This window comes from Elephas maximus, chromosome 10, assembly GCF_024166365.1.
Source record: "Elephas maximus indicus isolate mEleMax1 chromosome 10, mEleMax1 primary haplotype, whole genome shotgun sequence".
Classification (NCBI taxonomy): Eukaryota; Metazoa; Chordata; class Mammalia; order Proboscidea; family Elephantidae; genus Elephas; species Elephas maximus.
In genome coordinates this window covers 13,189,688-13,212,914 of record NC_064828.1, presented here as the reverse complement: position 1 = coordinate 13,212,914, position 23,227 = coordinate 13,189,688, and the positions used below count along the sequence as shown (strand labels likewise).

General features: G+C 37.5%; 1 protein-coding gene across 5 annotated transcripts in view; it reads right to left on the bottom strand.

The window, feature by feature from the left end:
- Positions 1-23,227, bottom strand: part of TTBK2 (tau tubulin kinase 2) — a 210,421-nt gene that overhangs the window by 73,268 nt on the left and 113,926 nt on the right. For 2 of the 5 annotated variants that reach the window (XM_049899719.1, XM_049899721.1), the window contains 2 exons: positions 6,398-6,538; positions 3,969-4,073 (listed from right to left, as the gene is read on the bottom strand). In XM_049899719.1, the coding sequence (XP_049755676.1) occupies positions 3,969-4,073; positions 6,398-6,538 (246 nt within the window). Of the gene's footprint in view, positions 1-3,968; positions 4,074-6,397; positions 6,539-9,400; positions 9,925-11,312; positions 11,387-23,227 lie in introns of those variants that run through there. The other 3 variants (XM_049899717.1, XM_049899720.1, XM_049899718.1) reach the window with 3 other exon arrangements.

Below are 23,227 nucleotides of genomic sequence, written 5' to 3'. Positions count from 1 at the left end.
TCCATGAACAACTGCCTCCTTTGCCATGAGACCGGAAGAATGGGATAGTGCCCAGCTACCATTACTGAACATTTTGATCACAGATCCTATAGAAGAATCCTAATCAAAAGGAGGAAAATACAGAACAGAATTTAAAATCTTCATGGACTCCAGACTTACTGGAGGTATGACGGTTGGATGAACCCCTGAAACTACTGTCCTGAGATAATCTTTAAACCTTAAACCAAAAATATCCCCTGAAGTCTTCTTAAAACCAAACAATAGTTTAGTTTAACTAGCAAAAAATGTTTGCCTTGAGCATTATGCTCTTTTAAGGCGTATCTATACGGGATCAAATTGATAACAGCAACTTGCAAAATCAGACAGGAACCTTAGGGGGTAGTGAATTTATACTAATGAGGGAGGAACAACTCAGAAAAGGAAGGTGAGAATAGTTGTATGACTCGAAAAATATAATCAATGTCAGTAAATGGTATGTAGAAACGGTTGAATTGGTGTATGTTTTGCTGTGTATACTCAACAACAAAATAAAATAAAATAAAAGCAGAGTGGAAGGAATGTGGGGGAGACTGGTTAAAAAAGAAAAGCAGTAAGGTTAAGTCTGGGAACACAAAGTAAACGTGAAAGCCTGCCTAGACAACTCCTTGAATCTGCTCCTTGTCTCCAAAACAAGTACCCTCAGGTCTCTAGAAGAGAGAAGAAAGCAAGGGACTGGTTAATGGAAAATTTAGAATGGAGGTTACCTCTAGGGTTGCAATGGCCAGTATAATAGCTACTGGCCACATATTGCTATTTAAATGTAAATTAATTAAAATTAAACGAAATTAAAAATTCAGTTTCTCACTTGCTCTAGCCATAGCTACAATTCAAGTGCTCAATAGCCACTTGTAGCTAGTGGCTACCATATTAGATAGCACAGGTATAGAACATTTCCACCATCACCATAAATTCCAAAGGACAGTGCTGCTTGAGGAAGGACACACTCAGGAAAGGACACAGCCGGCTTCTAAGGTATTTATGATGTCCCATTTCTTAACCTACTTGGGGCTATGAATGTTTGTTTTATTACTCTTTCTCAATATTTTTATTTATATTTTTTGTTATGCTCTTCTGGAACATATATATAGCAAAAATATATATATATATATTTTTTTTTCAGGATAACATAATGGCATTCTAGACAATCCAAGCAGCTCAATTCAAGCTTACTAAAAGCAATGAATAAAATTGTACTCTATGATACAAATCTACAAAAGGCAACTTTTGATATTTTATTAGTAGAATAATATGAGAAAATTACCTCAATCATAATCATGACCCCAAAAGTATGAAATTAATTTTGAGTTTTAAGAGATATAAACCAAAAACCAAACCCAGTGCCATCGAGTTGATTCTGACTCATATCGACCCTATAGGACAGAGTAGAGCTGCCCCATAGAGTTTCCAAGGAGCACCTGGCGGATTTGAACTGCCAACCCTTTGGTTAGCAGCCGTAGCACTTAACCACTACGCCAGCAGGGTTTCCTTTAAGAGATACAGTTAAAGAAAATTATGAAAACTTACTGGTATAAAAACCCTAAAAGAAACTTAGCTATTAATACAGCAATAAGGGAAAGTACACTCCCTACACAGGCTATGGCCTTCCACAATAGCCATTTTTTCACATAATGCTTTCAACTCCCTTTCCTGTCTCCTCCATAGCGCTCACCTGACCCCAACCCAAGGTAAACCCAATGCTTGGACTAAACTGCACATATATACAAGCAGTTAAAGGTAGCTGAAGAAGAGCACACAACTACACTGACAATCTTATCTTAAATTACCATAATACTCAAATGGGCTTTCAACACAGCCCAGCATCCTATTCTATTTCCCTGGTTAGTTTACATGCTTTTCCCTCTCCCAGACAACTCCCACTTGTCCTCTTCTTTCCTCAGAGTCCAACATCACTTCTTACTCTCAGCAAAAGGGCTTGCCTCTTTTTTCACTTGGAAAATAGAAGCTATGAGAGACCCTCCTCAACTTCCCACTACCTATTCTCAATGTCTACCTGTACCTGTGTCCACATATTCTGCCTTCTCTCATTTATGATGGAAGTGTTCCTGCTCTAGTCTAACAGGCTAACCTCTCCATTTGTGCCCTGAATTCCTTCCCCTGTCAGCTATGCAAGGACTAGGTTCTATAATTATTCCTGTCTGCACTACATCATCAATTTTTCATCTCTCCTAGATCATTAACCATCGGTACACAAGCACACTATAATAACTGCTATCTTTAAAAAAGGGGGTGGGGAAGGAAGGGGGGAGGGAGGAAGGTAGGTAGGAATGAAAAATGGGAAGACGGGGGAGTGAGGGGAGGAGGGAGGGAGAAAAGATTTTACTTTCTCTTCAACAATTTCCTATTTCAGCACTCATCTTTAGAGCAAACCAAACTGCTAGAGTTACCTATACTCCCATTCTCTATTTCCTCCCCCCAACTCTCCATTTAACCCATTCCAATCAGGTTTTCATTATTTCACTGAACCATTCTTATAAAAGTTACCGGTAGCTTCCACCTTGCCAAATCCAAATGGTCAGTTATCAGTTTCCACTTTACTTGACTTCTCAGCAGCATCTGACACAGCTGATAATCCCAACCCCCTTCTTGAAGCACTTTCTTCACTTGGCTTCTAAGATACCACTTTTCTGATTTTCCTTCTACCTCGCTGGCTGCTCATCCTTCTCAGTCTTCTTGTCTCACTCATACTTCTTGTCTATCCTTCAACAAGTTGCTAAAGGGTTCCAATTGTTCAGACTCAGGACCTCTTTTCATGTCTAGCTATACCATTTCCCTAGGTGATCTCACCCACTTCCATTTTTTTTAAATACTATTTATAAGCAAATGACTCCCAAATTTCTCATATCTCTAGCCCCAATTTCTCTGTTGAGTTCCAGATTAGTATATCTAACTACCTTTTTGTTATTTCCATCTAGAATCTAAGAGGCATCTCAAACTTAACTTATTGAAAATAGAGCTCTTATTTTTCCCTCACCAAACCCACTCCCCATCCTTTTTCTCTATCATGGTTAACAGCATGACCATTCATTAAGACAAAAACCTAGGAATCATTTTTGAGTCCTCTCTGTCCTTCACATCCCACATCCAATGCAGAAGCAAGTCTTGATGCATCTGTTTTTGAAATATATCCTAAAATACAACCATTTTTCACCACCTTCTCTGTACCACCCTGATGCCTTAGATCCAGATACCATCACTTATCTCTGGACCATGGCATTAGCCTTCTCACTTTTCAATTTGATTCTACTTATGTTCTCAAAGATCTCTTCTTCACAAAGTAGCCAGAGTGATTTTTTTCTAAAAAAAAATTCTAAAAACTGAAAAACATATTTGGAATAAAAATGGGATTCCATAAATACATTCAAATCCAATAAACTATATAAAAACTAAGTTCTTTACTTGCCTGGCTACCAATTAGTACAAGAACATCATTAGAATCAAAGAGTTCCTCCTACAATTGCTAGACACTTAAATACTCATGTGGTTATATTTACATTTATATATATAACTATATTATTATATAGTTATCTCATTAAAAAGCCAGTGTTTAAACTTCTGTGTCACTGATTAGTTAAAAATGAAAAATCACAATCAGTAACCAATTTAAAACAAAACTAAGAGTAAAATGTAAACATTAGAAAAATTGTAGCATGCAGAAAAGGCCTCAGAGTGCAAAAAGACTCCTTAACCCAAAGGGCTAGTATGTCTCCTCCTACAAGACCACTCTAAATCTGCTTCTAACGTTCTTTTTTTGTCACAATTTTCAATAATAAAATTCATTAACTTTTAATCAATCATAAAATCTATATGCCACTTCTTGAATGATATCCATCTTGATGCATAAGCATTTAAGAGTGATACTATGAACAATAGATTAATTCTAAAGTATTTAATAATATGAAAAATCTTACTGGTCTGACGTCACCACAGGAATTGGTAAATTGTCGAGCCAAGCCAAAATCAAGCATATAGCATTTCCTACATGTACTAGGAAAGCGACCCATGGCGAAGTTCGACTAGAAAAATAAAAAAGAAAAATATACATATTTTTATAATGCTTAGTCCTTATACATTACCTTACTATATTTAATTGTTCTATTTAAACTCTATATAATACATGCTACATATAGACTATTCTAGTCAATGATGTTTATTGGGCATTAGTATATAATTTAATTGTGGGTTCTATTTATGCCTAAGGAGCCTTGGTGGTGCAGTGGTTAAGCTCTTGGCTGCAAACTGAAAGGTCAGAGGTTCAAACCCACAAGCTGCTCCATGGAGGAAGATGTGGCAGTCTGCTTCTGTAAAGACTACAGCCTTGGAAACCCTATGGGGGCAGTTCTACTCTGCTCTATCAAGTTGCTATGAGTTGGAATTGACTCGACAGCAATGTGTTTGGGTTATTTGGTTGGTTGGTTGGGTTTTTTTGTTGGGGTGGGAGGAGTTATTAATGCCTAGGATCAGGTGACCTTAAAAAAATTTTTTATTCTAATACATTTGCACATCCTCTTATTAGGTCTAGTTTTAAAATAATTATTAGTTATTTTGAACAGCAGCTGTATACTCATTTTGAAAGTGAAAGCTGAGCAAGGAATTTAAGTGACTGTATAAAGTTATACACAACATTGATTAAATTAGAATCAGAACTCTATAAGTGCCTTAAAATTCCAGACTAAGTCACCACTTAAATGACAACCCAAATCTTACTTTATAAATAGGAGGAATTAGGAGTGGGTACAAATAAATACATAGTTCAGAAATCTAAGAATTTCCTAGTAGCATCATAAAGCTGACTTTAAGTCTAAAAAATTAAAATACAATGAAGGAAACAGTTTAAAACAGGCTTAAGGAAAATACACCTTGAATTTTTCTCTCAATAAAAATAAATGTAACATTAAATGGCTATAAACTTGTAAAGATGGGTATATAAGCAAGGGAATTTGTAAAGGCAAAGTCGAACTGTTACAGAATTGTTAGCTTTTATTTTACTATTATTATTGTGCTTTAAGTGAAAGTTTACAGCTTAAGTTCGTTTCTCATACAAAAATTTATACACACATTGTTATGTGATCCTAGTTGCTCTCTCTATAATGTGACGGCACACTCCTCCTTCTACCCTGGATTTCCAGCATCCATTCAACCAGCACCTGTCCCTCTCTGCCTTCTCATCTCGCCTCTGGACAGGAGTTCCCCATTTAGTCTCATGTGTCTACTTGAACTAAGAAGCACTCTCTTCACGAGTATCATTTTATGTCTTATAGTCCAGTCGAATCTTTGTCCGAAGAGTGGGCTTCAGGAATGGCTTTAGCTCTGGGTTAACGGAGAGTCTGGGGGCATGTCTTCTGGGGTCCCTCCAGTTTCAGTCAGACCATTAAGTGTGGTCTTTTTACCAGAATTTGAGTCTGCACCCTACTTTTCTCCTGCTCCATCAGTGACTCTCTGTTGTTAGCTTTTATTTTGAAATACTGTCTTACTTAGGGAGCTTTGTGATGAAAATGGAAACCGCAAAACACCATGGTTCTCAAATAATGACATTTAGTTTGGCATAAAAGTAAGAGTAGGAGAAGTGTTACTTCCGTTAAATCTGGCTCTAGTATGTTAATTTTAGTTGGCATTTTAACGTAAGCTATTTAATTTTAGAAATAATATAGCAACATATGGCTATAATTTTCAACTGCACCAACATGTGATAAACTTATAGTAAATACAGTATATCAGAAATGGGTCATTTTCTTTTGTGAGCAATAAAACAACAAAAAGAAAAAAACATTTCACAATTGTGGAGATGACAATTTCTAAGAAAAACAGAATAGAAAAAATATTATATTGCCACAGTATCACTCAGGAGGAAAATAAGGTCTTTTATAATTGATAATTTCTTAAAAGTACAATTTGTCACATTAGAAATAGTCCAAAGAATACAATGCCATCATCTAAAAGCAATCTAGAAATATATACATACATAAATTTTTTTTTTTTAAAACCAATATTGGGAAAAAGAAATCCAAAGAATAGCTACCAATTTAGGTGTAAGACTAAGCAGAAATTGCCAAACTTAACAATTACCAATGCTAAGGGTAAACCATTTTTAATTAGGCTGCTGAGCAACATTTTCACTGGATGAGAAAAGCTCTTAAAAATAAGTTGCAGTTTATCATTATCACTTACAAAAAGAAAAATTACATTTTTGCTTCCAGGCCTCAAAAGAAATAAAAATAATGCCTGGTATCTGTAATTACAGCAAATACAGAAAACTACACTTGTAATTTACTGTGTCCCATCATAACATTAAGAGCACCTAACAAACTCATTCTGTGCTCTGCCTGGAAAAGGTCCTTACCGGTTTGATGTCTCTGTGCAAGAATCCCACGGAGTGGATGCTTTCAATAGATTCCAGAATCTGTCTGCCCAGCCGAAGAGTAGTGCTAATGGTGAATGTACCCCGGGACTGACTACGGCGTAGATCAGCCAGATTACGACCCTGTGGAAACCAAATAAACACTTTCAAATATGGTACCAAAATTTCCATTGTAAGAGGAGACTGGGAAATTATTCATTTACCATTAAAACAATGTTTTATCTGAAACAGCAAGGGTTTTACCCAAATGGTGATTCTCTCAGTCAAAAGAGGAGATTCCCTTAAGATAATGACACGAATGTTTCAGACAAACTTAAGAAAAACCAAAGTTTTTGAATATATCATATTTCCCTTAATGTCTGATGCCGTAACAAAATATAGTCTTAACTATTTAGAAAGATAAATATATAACCTGGAGCAGTAGTTACTCAACCTTTCTCCATCAGTTTCTTCATAAAATAGGGCTAACGCCTACCTCACAGAGTTTTGTGAGGATTAAGTAAAATAATCCATGCAGAGTGCTTAGAATTCTGTTCGGCACACAGTAGGCACTCAATAATTGCTAACTACTGTTATTACTGTTAATATGACCAAATACGATATGAATGTTTTAAACAAACACTCAATTACTTACCCACCCCACCCACTGCCATCGAGTCGATTCCGACTCGCAGCGACCCTATAGGACAGGGTAGAACTGCTCCACAGAGTTTCCAAGTAGTGCCTGGCGGATTCTAACTGCCAATCTTTTGGTTAGCAGACATAGCACTTAACCATTACACCACCTGGGCTTCCCAGTTACAGCAGTAGATAAAAGCTGTGCCAGATGCATTAATGATTGCGTTGAATTCCCACAGCACCCTAAATAGAAGCTGTTATTCCTATTTAACAAATATGGAAACTGAGGCTCAGAAAGGTTAAATAATTAACCTGTTAAGGTAAAACTGTTTTTCAAATATAAGTCTGCCTGACTGCAAAGTGTTTTTTCCATTTCACAGTGCTGCTCCACCAAAAAGGTTCCTGACCAGTAACCTGCTGAGAACAGGGCTACAACCCTCTAGTTCTGTCTCCCAAAAAGTAGAGACTGGCTGGTCCTGTACCACAAGAGGAGTCCAATATCCCAATCTCTTTATTCCCAAAATTCATTAGTATATGTTTGGGGTTATTGCCACTCTTATCATCACTTCAACTAAACACAGTTGATTCACTTTTGACAAATTATTAAATTCTTAGATTACTTAAATACGACTCGAAATATTTAGTGCATAAGTAATTTGAAAATTACATGAAATATTAAGTACTGCTTAAGTAATTCCAAAATTACAGGAATGTCAGGAGCCTTTCATACTTCATGTCTTTTTAAAAAATTATGTTTTCCCACAGCATAAGTTAACTGGTAGTTTTTGGTTTTGTTTTTTAAATGTTAGGCAGACTTCTCTGGATCACTTAGCAAAGCAGAAGTCATTGCTTATGCAAAGTATGTGAAAATCCACAGCAAAGGACTTTATAATCCAGGAGAATACCTAATGACTTTTATTAGCATTTCGATAGCTTTTTCTAAAAATAAATATATTGATTGCCAAAAATATACCTAATACTGGAATTTTCTTCTTTAAACAATGAGCACCATCACAAAATCTTTCAAAAGGAGAGCAATTACACTGGATTTATTAGTTTTAGTAACTTTAAGGAATTTAGATCTTTAAAGTGTAAATCTAAGGTATCACTTTGCAAAATCTGAGAAGATAAATATAAAGCTGGGAAGAGTAGGGGGAAAGATTTATTAACATTGTATATGCACAGCAGATTTGACTCACCAATTATACTTCCAAGTACATACTATAAATGGTTATTATTTGTTATAGGTAAAAACTGAAAATAATCTATATGTCCATCCACGAAGGAATGGTTAAATAAATTATGGTACAGTCATCTTACTAACAGATATGCAGCTGTTAAAAAAAAAACTAAGGCTCTTTACGTATACAGGTAGTCCCTGACTTAAATCAAGTTACAACAAATTGCACTTATAATTGTCTGTTTCTTCTTTTGTATATGTTATCATTAGTAATATGTACTACAATGTTGCAGTACATAATTTGCTGATGTGATCATTCTCAGAGGTTTACTCAGAGATGTTCAATTTTATGATTACTGTTTAAAACACTACCACATAGATTTAGTTTTTTTAACTAAATTGGGGCTTCAGTTGCTTCAAACGCAGACCCAGACACTGATTGCTCAGCTAACGTCAAAACACAGATTCAAGAAGCAGTGAGATGTTTCCACGAAATATACGGAAAAAAAAAAAAAAAGAACCATACAGACAAAAAACACAAGCACAAACCGGCTGCCATCGAGTTGATTCTGACTCATACACTAATTTTCTGACTAGAAATGCTATTCCTATTCCCGGGGATAAATGAGTCAAAGGATCCAAACCTTCCACAAGTGGAGGGGGTTACTGCAACTGACAAATGCCAACATCATGCAACTCATCATTGCCAGAGTATATTTTTATGACTTGTGTATTTTTTTTTTTGTATTAAAATATATCTGTAAGTTTATATGCAATATTTCCAACCCCCAAATAAAGATCGGGTTTATAAATATACTGATAATAAAAGGCAATAAAAATTGAAAACTAAAAAATAAATCAGGTGTTTGATTTATGTCCAAACCGACTTACGACGGAGTTGTGGGAAGGGAACCCTGTCCTAAGTGGGGCGCTAACTGTAGTAATATGGAATAAATATTGTTGGAGTAAAAAAGGCAAGTTGATTTCTCCCTAATCTATAAATTTAACATGATTCAATAAAAATCTAAGTAGGTTTTTTTTTTTATTATTATGGAAAATTTGAAACATACTTAAAAGGAGAGAAAATAGTGTAATGAATCCCCATGTACCTACCATGACCTACCTACCCATCACCCAGAATTAACAATTTTCAATTCATGACCAATCTTATTTCATCTATTACTCACCCCCATACGTATATCCTCTCCTCTCCCCCACACAGATACACTGGACTATTTTAAGGGACATTCCAATCATATCATTTCATCTATAAACACAAAAAAGTGCATAAGAGCAAAGAGATACAAATATAATATCAAAAAAGTTAATTACCAATTTTATTATCACAAATTTGACTGGAAATATCAATATGAACCATGACATATTTTAAAAGAATTATTTCCTGAACCCATCACCTGAAAAGGATTAAAAACAATGATCAACTCAATTGCAAAAGTTCCCATAGCATCTAAATTGTGGTCTCCAAATACCATTTTCCACTGAAAAGAACCAGGGTTTAATGGAGAAATGGCCGATTCTAAGATCTGCAGTGTGAAATATACAGCAAGACCTTGGCACATAGTGTTATACCAGAAGATAAGGATGCTGCAGCCTAGTCCTGCCAAAATGGCTCGGAATCCAACTTCAAGGAAGTCTCACTAGCCAAAGATGGGACAATCTGAGCATTAAAAAACAATGACTGAAAGATAGCAAATATGTTAAATTCATGAATTCATAATTACTATTTTTTTTAAAGCTCAAGAGAGTTCACTAGTCTCCTTTGGGAAATATTAGGGAACCATCTTATTATTCTAAAAACTGGTAACTGAAAGACTCAAGGATTAACCCTGCTTTTCCTATATGAAAGGTACCTTGGGATAAGCTAATAGTTGACGGAGTACTTTTTAGAGAATTCCAGCGAATTAATGAAGAAGCGGTGATAGAACAACACATCTGCAGTACACATCGAAATAATAGATCTAGGCAATGATTACTAACAGGTTGATAAAAGCATTAGGAGAAAAACTAACTGGGAACTTGAAAATAAATGGATCATGCTGACAGTCCCTGAAACACTGAGCAAATCTTAACATCACTACAAGAGAGACAGCCAGGCCCTGTCTCCTGATGTGATGAAACAGAAAGAACACAATCCACCCCTGATGCATTCTCGCTAAAATGAAACCAGAATCAAGCCTCTGATCCAACTACAACTTTACAGGAAATACAGAGGAAGGACCACAGGAAGACAATCAGCAAAACCCAGAAGAAACTAGTCTTCTTTTCAATGACAATAAAGACAACAAAACTTCAAGAAATTAAAACCGAGGGGAAGCCTATAGATTACTAGAGGCTTAAGAGATACAACCACCGAACGCAATGTGTACAACCCAGTCGGGAAACTGAATCAAACAAACCAACTGTACAAGAAAAAGAGAGAACCATATAATAAAACTGCAGTTAACTTAAGGGGAAAAAAAAAGAGTCCTAGTCTCTTAGAAATATATACTGATGCATTTACAGATAAGATACCCATGGGATTTGCTTTAAAATAGTCAGGGTGGGGGGTAGGGGAGGCTATAACTGAAACAAGACTGACCATATACTGCTAGTTATTGAAGCTGAAGCCGGGTATTAAGTACATGCATTATTATTATATGACTCTCTTGTGTATGTTTAATTTTTTCCACAATAACAAAAAGTAAAAAAGAAAAATTCTGGTTGCTTTTATATAGACAATCTAGATCTACATCTGTACCGCTTACAGAATTCAAACATTTTTTGTCCCTCACAAAATATGCTGCTAAACATGGGCCCCAATTGTCCATCCTTTAGCAATATTAAGGAAGTCCATATAAACCTCAATGGTGACAAAATATTAGATGAGACCCAGCCAAGGTCTTGCCAGCAGAATTTAGAAGAAATGTGTACAACTGTTTGAACTCTAGAAGATATTATACATTTTTAAGACCCATTATAATGATAGATAGAATTTCTTCAAAAGAGGTAGGGTTGTTCCTATAAATTTTTAAGGCAGATATTAATACCCGAATCACCAGGAAGAAGAGAAAGTTAAGACACATTTTCAAGGTAACCTACCTGCAACTGCATGACCACATAGTTGAATCGATCATTCCTCCCACAGCCAATAAATCTACAAACATGGTCTCTCCCTGGATTAAAAAAAAAAAAAAAAAAGGAAGAAAGAAAAGAGTGGAAAGATTATACTATGGTTCCTCTTCTGAAAAATCAGTCGTTCATTTTTCTGTATAGTATTTTATGATTAAATATTAAGGGCCTGTCTTAAAGACTTTAAGGTTAGGAAATTTATATTATTCAAAATTTTTACCAATATCCCCTCAGGCCCTGAACTTTTCCTGTATAGTCAAATAAATCTTTGTTAAATGAATGAGGAACTAAAGGAATGGTAATTTATTTAGGATCACTAGTCAGTTTGTTGTACTGTGGTGGCTTGCATGTTGCTGTGATGCAGGAAGCTATGCCACCGGTATTTCAAATACCAGCAGATCACCCATCCATGGTGGGCACATTTCAGTGGAGCTTCCAGAGTAAGAGGTTAGGAAGTAAGACTTGGAGGTTCCCTTCTGAAAAAACTGACCAGTGAAAACCTTATGAATAACAATGAAACACTGTCTCATACAGTGTTGGAAGATGAGCCCCTCAGGTTAGAAGGTACTCAAAATACCAAAGAGCTGCCTCCTCAAAGTAGAGTCGACCTTAATGACATGGGTGGAGTAAAGCTTTCGGGACCTTCATTTGCTGACGTGGCACAACTCAAAATGAGAAGGAACAGCTGCAAACATTCATTAATAATCAGAACATGGAATGTACAAAGTACAAATCTAGGAAAATTAGAAGTCGTCAAAAAAGAAATGGAACACATAAAGATTGATAGCCTAGGAATTAGTGAGCTGAAATTGATTGGCATTGGCCATTTTGAATTGGACAATGATATGGTATGCTACACTGGGAATTACAAATTGAAGAGGAATGGCATTGCATTCACTGTCAATAAGAACAATTCAAGATCTATCCTTAAGTACAACACTGTCAGTGATAGGATAATATCCATACACCTACAAGAAGACCAGTTAATATGACTATTATTCAAATTTATGCACCAACCACTAATGCCGAAGTTGAGAAAATTGAAGATTTTTACCAACTTCTGCGATGCGAAATTGATCAAACTTGCAATCAAGATGCATTGATGATTAACTGGTGATTGTAATGCAAAAGCTGGAAACAAGACGGATCAGTAGTTGGAAAATATGGCCTTGGTGACAGAAAAGTCACAGGAGATTACATGATAGAATTTTGTAGTGACTTATTACAAATACTTTTATTCAAAAACATAAACAGAAACTATACACATGGACCTCACCAGATGGAATACAGAGGAATCAGATTTGACTACATCTGTGGAAAGAGATGGAGAAACTCGATATCATCAGTCAGAACAAGGCCAGGGATGAACTGCAGAACAGACCATCAATGCTCATATGCAAGTTCAAGGTGAAGATGGAGAAAATAAAAACAAGTCCACGAGACCTAAAGTACAACCTTGACTATATTCCACTTGAACCTGGAGACCACCTCTAGAAAAAATTTGATGCACTGAACACCAATGACTAAAGGGTGGAGTAGTTGTGGAATGACATCAAGGACATCATACATGAAGAAAGCAAAAGGTCATTAAAAGGATAAAAAGACAGGAAAGGAAAAAAAGACCAAAACGGATGTCAGAAGAGACTCTGAAACTTGCTCTTGAACATAGAGAGCTAAAATGAACGCAAGAAGATAACTGAAACAGCGTGGCTTGAGAAGACAAAACATTGCAATGAAATGTGCAAAGACCTGGAGTTAGAAAACCAAAAGGGAAGCACGTGTTCAGCATTTCTCAAGCTGAAAGAACTGCAATATTGAAGAATTCTATAGGTGAAATATTGAACGATGCAAGAAGCATCAAAAGAAGATGGAAAGAATACAGAATCACCCTACCAAAAAGAATTGGTTGACGTTCAACCATTACAGGAGGTGGCATATGTTCAAGAATTAATGGTATTAAAGGAAGAATTCTAAGCTATACTGAAGGCGTTGGAGAAAAATAAGGCTTCAGAAATTTGCAGAATACCAATTGAGATGTTTTAACAAACGAATGCAACACTGGAAACACTCACTCATCTATGACAAGAAATTTGGAAGACAGCTACCTGGCCAAGTGACTGGAAGAGATCCGTATTTGTGCCCATTCCAAAGAAAGGTGATTGAACAGAATGTGGACGTTACTGAACAATATCATTAATATCACATGTAAGTAAAATTTTGCTGAAGATCATTCAAAAGCAGTTGCCACAAATTCAGGCCAGATTCAGAAGAGGATGTAGAACAAGGGATACAACTGCTGATGTTAGAGGAATCTTGGCTGAAAGCAGAGAATACCAGAAAGATGTTTACCCGTGTTTTCTGACTGTGCAAAGGCATTCAACTGTGTGGATCATAACAAATTATAGATAACACTCTGAAGAATGGGAATTATAGAATACGTAATTGTTCACGCAGAACCTGTACACAGACCAAGAGGCAGTCGTTCGAACAGAACGTAAGGGGATACTGCGTGGTTTAAAATCAGGAAAGGTGTGCATCAGGGTTGTATCCTCTTACCATACTTATTCAATCTGTATGCTGAGTAAATAATCCGAGAAGATGGGCTATATGAAGAACTCGGCACCAGGACTGGAGGAAGACTCATTAACAACCTGTGATATGCAGATGCCACAACCTTGTTTGCTGAAAGTGAGGAGGACTTGAAGCACTTACTGATGAAAATCAAAGACCACAGCCTTCAACAAAAACAAAAATCCTCACAACTGGACCAATAAGCAACATTATGATAAATGGAGAAAAGATTGAAATTGTCGAGGATTTCATTTTACTTCGATACACAATCAATGTTCATAGAAGCAGCATCAAGATATCAAACGATATACTGCAATGGACAAATGTGCTGCAAAAGATCTCTCTAAAGTGTTAAAAAAACAAAGATGTCGCTTTGAGGACTAAGGTGCGCCTGACCCAAGCCATGATATTTTTAATCGCCTCATATGCCTGCAAAAGCTGGACAACGAATAAGGAAGACTGAAGAATTGACGCCTTTGAATTATGGTGTTGGCAAAGAACACTGAATATACCATGGACTGCCAACAGAATGAACAAATCTGTCTTAGAAAAAGTACACAGCCAGAATGCCCCACAGAAACAAGGATGAGGAGAGATCTCTGCTCACGTACTTTGGATGTGTTATCAGGAGGAACCGGCTCCTGGAGAAGAACATCATGCTTGGTAAAGTGGGAGGTCAGCGAAAGAGAGGATGACCCTCAATGAGATGGAATGACAGTGTCTGCAACGATGGGCTCAAGCATAGCAACGATTGTGAAGATGGTGCATGAGTGGGCAGCACTTCACTCTGTTGTACGCAGGGTCGCTATGAGTCAGAACTGATTTGATAGCACCCAACAAAAACAACAATTAGAAAGAAAAGGATTAAGAGGTCGTTTCAGATCACCTTGCCCAGACACTACACATAGGAAAGCAACGGAAGAGCAATAAATAGGAACTATTAGGAACATAAAATCTGAATTCTGGAAATGTTCTGCCATTCATCAGTGACTTGGGCAAGTCACTTAATATTTCGGGACCTCACTGATTTGGATTGGGGGCCCTGGTGGTACAGTAGTTATGCATTTGGCTGCTAATCAAAAGGTCAGCAGTCCAACTCTACCAGTCACTCCTTGGAAACCCTATAGGGCAGTTCTACTCTGTCCTATAGGATCACTATGAGTCAGAATTGATTTGACGGCAACAACTTTTGGTTTGGTATTGATTTGGATTAGCCTAGTGGTTTTCAACCTGAATTTCATGAGTAAAATCCGAAGAGGTACTGGCTGGATTACAGATGGGAGCAGAGGTATAGCAGGTAGAAATTTAGGGTCTTGCTCTGATTCAAGAGCCCTGGTGGCACAGTGGTTAAGCATTCGGCTGCTAACGGAAAGGCTGGCTATTCGAACACACCAGCTGCTCCATGGGAGAAAGATGTGGCAGTCTGCTTCCATATAGATTACACCCTTGAAAACCCTATGGGGCAGTTCTATTCTGCCCTATAGGGCTGCTACAAGTTGGAATCAACTCGATGACAGCAGGTAGTGGGCATTCTGCAACAGCAGGCAAAAGTCCCAAAAGAAGATAAAGCCTGTCAGGTTCCGGGGCCAGAAGAAGGCTGGAGGACAGTGAATGAAGGGAAAGAGAACAAAATGAGATGGTGCTGGAAAAGCATGCAGGCACCAGATCAGGAAGGGCCTTGATAGGGAATCTGAACCACGTGCTTAAGCCAGTGTTTTCAAATCCTGGCTGCCCATCAGAATCATCTGGGAAACTTTTTTTTTCCTTTTTTTTTAAATTGTACTTTAGATGAAGGTTCACAAAACAAACTAGTTTCTCATTAAACAGTACACATATTATTTTGTGACATTGGTTAACAACCCCACGGCATGTTAACACTCTCCCTTCTTAACCTTGGGTCCCCTATTACCAGCTTTCCTATTCCCTCCTGCCTTGTAGTTCTTGCCCCTGGGCTGGTATGTCCCTTTAGTCTCATTTTGTTTTATGGGCCTGTTCAATCTTGGGCTGAAGGATGAACCTCAAGAGTGACCTCACTACTGAGCTGTAAGGGTGTCCGGGGACCATACTCTCAGGGTTTCTCCAGTCTCTGTCAGGCCAGCAAGTCTCTGGTCTTTCTTTTTGAGTTAGAATTTTATTCTACATTTTTCTCCAGTTCTGTCCGGGACCCTCTATTGTGATCCCTGTCAGAGCTGACAGTGGTGGTAGCCGGGTACCAACCATCTAGTTGTATTGGACTCAGTCTGGTGGAGGCCATGGTAGATGTGGCCCATTAGTCTTTTGGACTAACCTTTCCATTGTATCTTTAGTTTTCTTCATTCTTCCTTGGTCCTGAAGGGGTGAGACCAGTGGAGTATATTAGTTGGCTGCTCACAGGCTTTTAAGACCATCTGGGAACGTTTTTAAAGGTTCTTTAGCTCTATACTTATTCAGAATCCGTGGGGAAGACACATGATACAAGAGATTTCCAAAAGTTCTCTAACTGATCCAAAGCACCTGGTCTACGGATAGATCTTTGAAAATCACTGCTGGTAAGGAGAGGCATTTGAAAAATTTTAAGATAAGGAATAACTAAAACACTGCATTTTAGAACATCACTGTGGTGGCAATGAGGAAACAGACTAGAGAGACATCAACTCTGGAAGCAGAAAGGCTACTCTGGGAACAGTTACAATATTTCTGGAGAGAGAATAATGATTTGAATTAGAAGTATTATTGTAGAGAGAGAGAAAAAATAGGATAAATCTGAGAGGTATTAAAGACAGTTTTTTTACTAGAAACTGATACAATTAGATGAAAAGTTGTACCAATATAAGAGAATACAGTAGGTTGTATAGATATTAAGGGATATCAGAATGTTGAGTTTGAGGACAATCAGTGAACTCAGGGGACAAATGTAAATCCAGGTGTGGGACTCAGGTGAAAGGGCTGAGCTCCAGATATAGATTGGGCAACCATTAGTTTACGGAAGATAGATGGAACCATGAACATAGATCAAAGATTGCCAAGTGAAAAAAAAAATAAAGAATGAGAATAAATACACCTGAGAACGGAATCTGGGACATGCAACGTTTAAAACATGAGCAAAATTAAAAGAGCCCATGAAGGAAATAGAGAAATAGCCTCAGAGGTAAGAGGAAACTATGAGAAGGGGTATCACAGAAACCGAGAGAGAAGACCATTTCCTGAAGGTGGAATTGTCCAATGACACAGGATATAGAAAGGCTGAGAAGTGCTCATTAATATAAACAATTAGGACATTGCTAGAGAGTGGAAGGGGTAGAAGTCCGTCTATGATAGATTGAAGATTAAATGGAATAAGAGAAAATGAATGCACACAATCGTTGAAGAAGCTTGCCTGTAAAAGGAAAAAAAGGGACAGACCAAGAGCTAGAGGGTCAAGATTCGATAGATGGGTGAGAAATGCATCGCAACACACAACAAAAATATATTCACTGACTGATTTAAAATATAAATACAATTCAGACTCATTTTAGTTAGTAATTCCATACTCCTCTGGGTTATTATCACATTGTTCTCTCAGTGCCTGTTCTTTTGCTAGGAAAGGGTGTAGTTAGCAAGATTAGGTACAATGGGAACAATAATTCAGTTTGTAGAATGCATTACAATCACTCTACATGTATTTTACACATATTTGCAGTGTGTGTCATCCAGTAAATTGCAGTAAGAAAGCATAAAATGCTGATCAGTTAGCAACTTACTCTCTTCCTCTGCTTCACAGAAACGATAAAAAAATTATTCAAGAAGTGTTGTCCTTTCATTATCCATTCTTCAGAATTCCACCTTCCTATCACGTAACATTTAAATGTAATACTTTTATTACAAAGACATTTCAATCATCTAAAAACAAATGACCATACTAGATTTAATTCCTGTTGGAATGTTCCTCTTAAAACATCTTTATGATAAGTTATATCACAATACTACTAATCTCTTATGATACTAAAACCACCCTTTTTTTAAAAAGAAAGAAACCAAATAAACTGTAGACCCTTTACTGGGTAACAAAAAAACAAAGTCAGCAGCTAATTTTCCAGGATTCATCTATACATATTCATCGCTTTAGGTAAGAGCTTAATGAGCTCTTATATGTTATGGTACAGTGTACTACTCTTATATTTTAAATACAGGCAATTAATGAAACTACTTAATCAAGTTGTTTCAATAAAAATATACAAATTTCTGGAAGCATGAGGAAACTACAATTTAATTGCTACAGTAACTTTACTACCACTTAGACAAAGCAATCATTAACATAACTTTTATAATAACTGGTACAAACCAGTGTCATTCCATGAGTACAAGGACCTCATCTACCTTGTTCTGGTGACTAGCATAGTTCCTGGCACAAAAGTTTAATCAATATTTGTGAATGAACAAATGAACAGAAATAATAATAGCTAATATAACATGCGGAAACCCCGGCGGTGTAGTGGTTAAGAGCTACGGCTGCTAACCAAGAGGTCGGCAGTTTGTATCCGCCAGGTGCTCCTTGGAAACTCTATGGGGCAGTTCTGCTCTGTCCTATAGGGTCACTAGGAGTTGGAATCCACTCAAAGGCAACGGGTAATATAACATGCATAGAGTATGCACACATATTGTGGAAGTACATTGTGCCAGTTGCTGTCGAGTCAATTCCGATTCATGTCGGAACAGAACTGTGCGCCATAGGATTTTCAACTGCTGATATTTTGGAAGTGGATCACCAGGACTTTTTCCAAAGGCACCACTGGGTGCTCAAATCTCCAGCCTTTTGATTAGCAGCCAAGTGCTTAACCATTTGTACCACCCAGGGACTCCATTAAGCCCTTTACATGCATTTAATCCTTCCAACTTAATAATGTAAGTACTATTATTTTTCCTGTTTTTCACATGTGAAACTGAAGCTTAGTGAGGCTAAGTACTTTGTCCAAGATCACAAAGCTGGAAAATTTTGGAGCAGTTTGGCTCCAGAGCTTTGTTCTGAACCATCATGCCAGAAATAACTGAAACAGATTCTAAAGTCAAGTAACACCTCATCAATAAATATTAAAACTAAAAGGAAAATAAAGACTGTGACAGAACACAGACAAAGATACTGTGTGTTAAGTACTAAACTAGGCACCAGGAATACAAAATGTGGTACGTAACACAATGGACACTACACAATGATAAAGAGTAACGATGAGTCCAAGAAACATCCTCTAATATGGATGAATCTGGAGGACATTATGCTGAGTGAAATAAGTCAACCACAAAAGGACAAATATTGTATTATGCCACTTTTATAAAAAGTCAAGAATAAGTCACACAAAGGAAGCACATTCTTTGATGGTTACCAGCGATGGGAGACGGTAGGAGGAGAATCATTCACTAGATAGTAGACATATGTTAATTCTGGTGAAGGAAAAGGCAATACACAATATGTGGGAAGTCTGTATAAGGTGTGCAAGGTAAATGAAGACACTGAGATGTACACAAGAACAAAGGACAACTATGGTAAACGCTATGACACATACAATTCTGCAACAACAGTAATAACAACCAACAATTTGTGAATGTTTACCAAGATAGCTATGCATGCTATACAGGTGAGGGAAGGTGTATGGGAGTACATGTGCGTACATATATAGGTATAGTTGTAGGGATCTGTGTATACATATCTGTACGTGCTGCATATATATCCATATAGGTAGTTCAGCACACGGGGGCACGGTTATAGAAACTTCTTAGACATGTCCAAACAACTCGTGGGACTGAATTACTGGGCTTGAAGGCTAAGGACCATAGTCTCGGGGAATATCTAGGTCCACTGGAATAACATAGTTCATAAAGATAATGTTCTACATCCTAGTTTGGTGAGTAGCATCTGGGGTCTTAAGAACTTGGGAGTGGCCATCTAAGATACAACTACTGGTGTCTTCCCAGCTGGAGCAAGGGAGAGTGAAGGAAACTGAAGGCTCAAGAAAGCAATCAGTCCACAGGACTAATGGCCCCCACAAACCACAGCACCTCCAGAAAAACCAGATGGTGCCCGGCTACTACTACTGACTGCTCTGACCAGGGACACAATAGAAGGTCCCAGTTAAAATGGGATAAAAATATAGAACAAAACTCAAATTCATAAAAAAGACCAGACTCAACTGGACTGATAAAGATTAGAGGAATCCCTAAGACTATCACCCTAAGACACCCTTGTTACCTGGAACTGGAGCCACTCCCAGAGGTCATCTTTCAGCCAAATAATAGATTGGCCTATAAAGTAAATAACAATCATGAGGAATATACTCCTTAGAACAATCAACTATACTAGACCAAACGGGCAACATATGCCCAAAAGCAAAGATGAGAAGGCCAAGAAGAGGCAGGGAAACCAGAGGGGTGGAAACTGGGAAGGCAGGGTAGAAATGGGAAGAGTGCTGACACATGTAACCAATGTCATGGAACAATTTGTGCATGAATTGTTGAATGGGAAACTAATTTGCTATGTAAACTTTTACCTAAAACACAATAAAATGTTAAAAAGAAAAAAAGATGAATTAAGGAAGATACATGCCCTCAGGGGGTTCACAGCTCAGATATATAAACAAGAAATTTAATACAGTATAATGAGCACAATAATGAGCACAATGATATCATAGAAAAACTGCTTGAATATACAGAAGAATTAAAAATTTTGGCTTATGAGGCTTCACATTAGAGTTAAATACTAGATTTTAAATTTATAAAACAAAGGCATTCTAAGGGAAGGATACCTACAAAAGCATGAAGATCCAAGCATATATGAAGGATCATAGAGTTCACAGGCTAGAGGGCTGGATAAGGGCTAAGGTGGGCTGAAGTGGAGAGCATGAGAAAACAAATAGGCAAAAGCCTTGTATACCACAATAAGGAATTCAGATTTGACTCCTAAGTAGATACTGGGGAGTCAAAGGTTTTCAAACATGACAGCTAGATGACCTGGCCTATGTTTTAGGAAAGTAATTCTGTTCACCATTAGATGCTGATTAACTGAAGGTGAGAAAGATGAGAGGCGGGGGACCAATTAGAAGGTTAATAAAATAGCCCAGGTAAAAACATTAGAAAGCTCCAAAACATCCGGAGTGAGAATTTAAAGAAGAAAGATTTCAGATAAGCTTTAAGAGAGAGAATAGATTAGGGAGAAGAGAGAGGGGGGAAAATGAAGGAAGGACCTTAGTTTAAGCTTAGCTGACAAGGTGGGCTGCGTTAATATAGACGAAGACAAGGGTTATGTTGGATGCAAGAGGATAATTTCAGTTGGGGAATTTCACACTGATTTATCTACAGAATAAACCCTGTAGTCGACTCGATGGCACTGGGGTGAGTGGGTATCTACAGGGTTAGAAATTTAGGTGTGGAGTTTAACAGAGAGGTTGACAATAGAAGGTAATAGATTTGATATTGTCAATGGAGGTAAAAGTTGATTGCCCAGAGAAGATGTATAGTTTCAGAGAGTAAGGCCTATGCCAGAACCCTGGGAACACCAATATGGAAGGCAAATAAAAAGGAACTAATGAAGGAGCCTGAGAAAGGAAATGGAAAACTGAAGGAATTTTACACCTTATGACTTCCACATTTCCTGTGAAGAATGAGGTAAAATAATCTGTAAAAACGAGAGGATCAAGGTAGGTAATGCTTGAGGAGAACGTTACTAATTCAAAATAACTGTTGTGGAGAAAAGGAACAACAGGGAACCAGACTGCCAAGTGTAGACTATATTGAGACCTAATAGATTCTCATTCAGATCACAGTCCTAAGTAGAACTGTAATACCAGAAGCACAGCAATCAGGCAGGCTCTTAGGTCCTACCTAGTTCATAAACAACAGTCCTACACTATATGCCACTAGGGCTGATCAGGACTCTCCACTGACAAAAGCAGTGTTATTTACCTTTGTGTATGATCTATGAGGAAACCCTGGTGGCATAGTGGTTAAGTGCTACAGCTGCTAACCAAGAGGTTGGCAGTTCAAATCCACCAGGCACTCCTTGGAAACTCTATGGGGCAGTTCTACTCTGTCCTATAGGGTCACTATGAGTCGGAATTGACTCGACGGCAGTGGGTTTGGTTTGTTTTTTTATGATCTATGAGTCGTGATCGACTCGACGGCACTGGGTTCTGGTTATGATGAAACTAGAGGAGAGATCCAGAAATACTACAGGAGCAACTCTAAGTCCCCGGATAAACCGTATTATAAACGTTTAGGAACTCCCAGCACAGAAGACATCTAAATAGTCTCAACATCTCCTTAGAGCAGGACGATCCTGTGTAGAAATGACATCCAAACTCAGATCAACCCTTTTTATCACTGCCTGATTAATTCCGATAGTCTCTTGTCACATATAATTGCACATAAAGGCACAAGAATACAATGGATATATAAACTTAATTTCAGCATCTTTAGATTATAATGTGTTTGCTTATCTGACCCCTTCCCCGCTGACTGCAAGCATTTCAGGCACAGGGACCAAGTATCTCTTATACCCAACTCTGCACAGGACACATAGTAAGTGTTCCATAAATATGTACTGAGTGAATGAAGAAACAAACGAACAAGATTTTCATTACAGCTTTATTGAGATATTATTAACATATCACACAATTCACCCACTTAAAGTGTACAATTCAATGGTTTTTAGTATATTCACAAAGTTGTAAACTGTCGACACAATTTTGGAACAATTTCATTGGCCACAAAATAAACCTCATACTCCCTCGGCCCTGTGAAACCACTAATTTACTTTCTATCTCCCTGTTTCCCCCCAACTCCCTCAGCCCTGTGAAGCCACTAATTTACTCTCTATTTCTATAGATTGCACACTCTGGAAAATTCATACAAATGGAATTGTACAATGTATGATCTTTAGTGCCCCGCTTCTCTCACTTAGCGTATGTTTTCAAGCTTTATCTATGTTGTAACGTGTATCAGTACTTCATTTATTTTCATTGTAGAATCATACTCCATTGTATGGATATAGCACATTTTATTTATCCATTTGTCAGTTGACAGACATTTGGGTTGTTTCTACTTTTTGGTTATTATGAATAACGCTGCTATGAACACTCACGCACAAGTTTTTGTGTGAACATATGCTTTCAGTTCTCTTGCGTATATTCCTAGGCGTGGAATTGCTGGGTCCAAAAAAAAAAAAAAAACAATTTTTTTTTTTTTATGGTGACTCTTAAGGAGCCCTGGTGGATAATGGTTAAGTGTTCGGCTGCTAACCCAAAGGTTGGCAGTTGGAATCCACCAGCTGCTCTGTGGAAACTCTAGGCCAGTTTTACTCTGTCCTATAG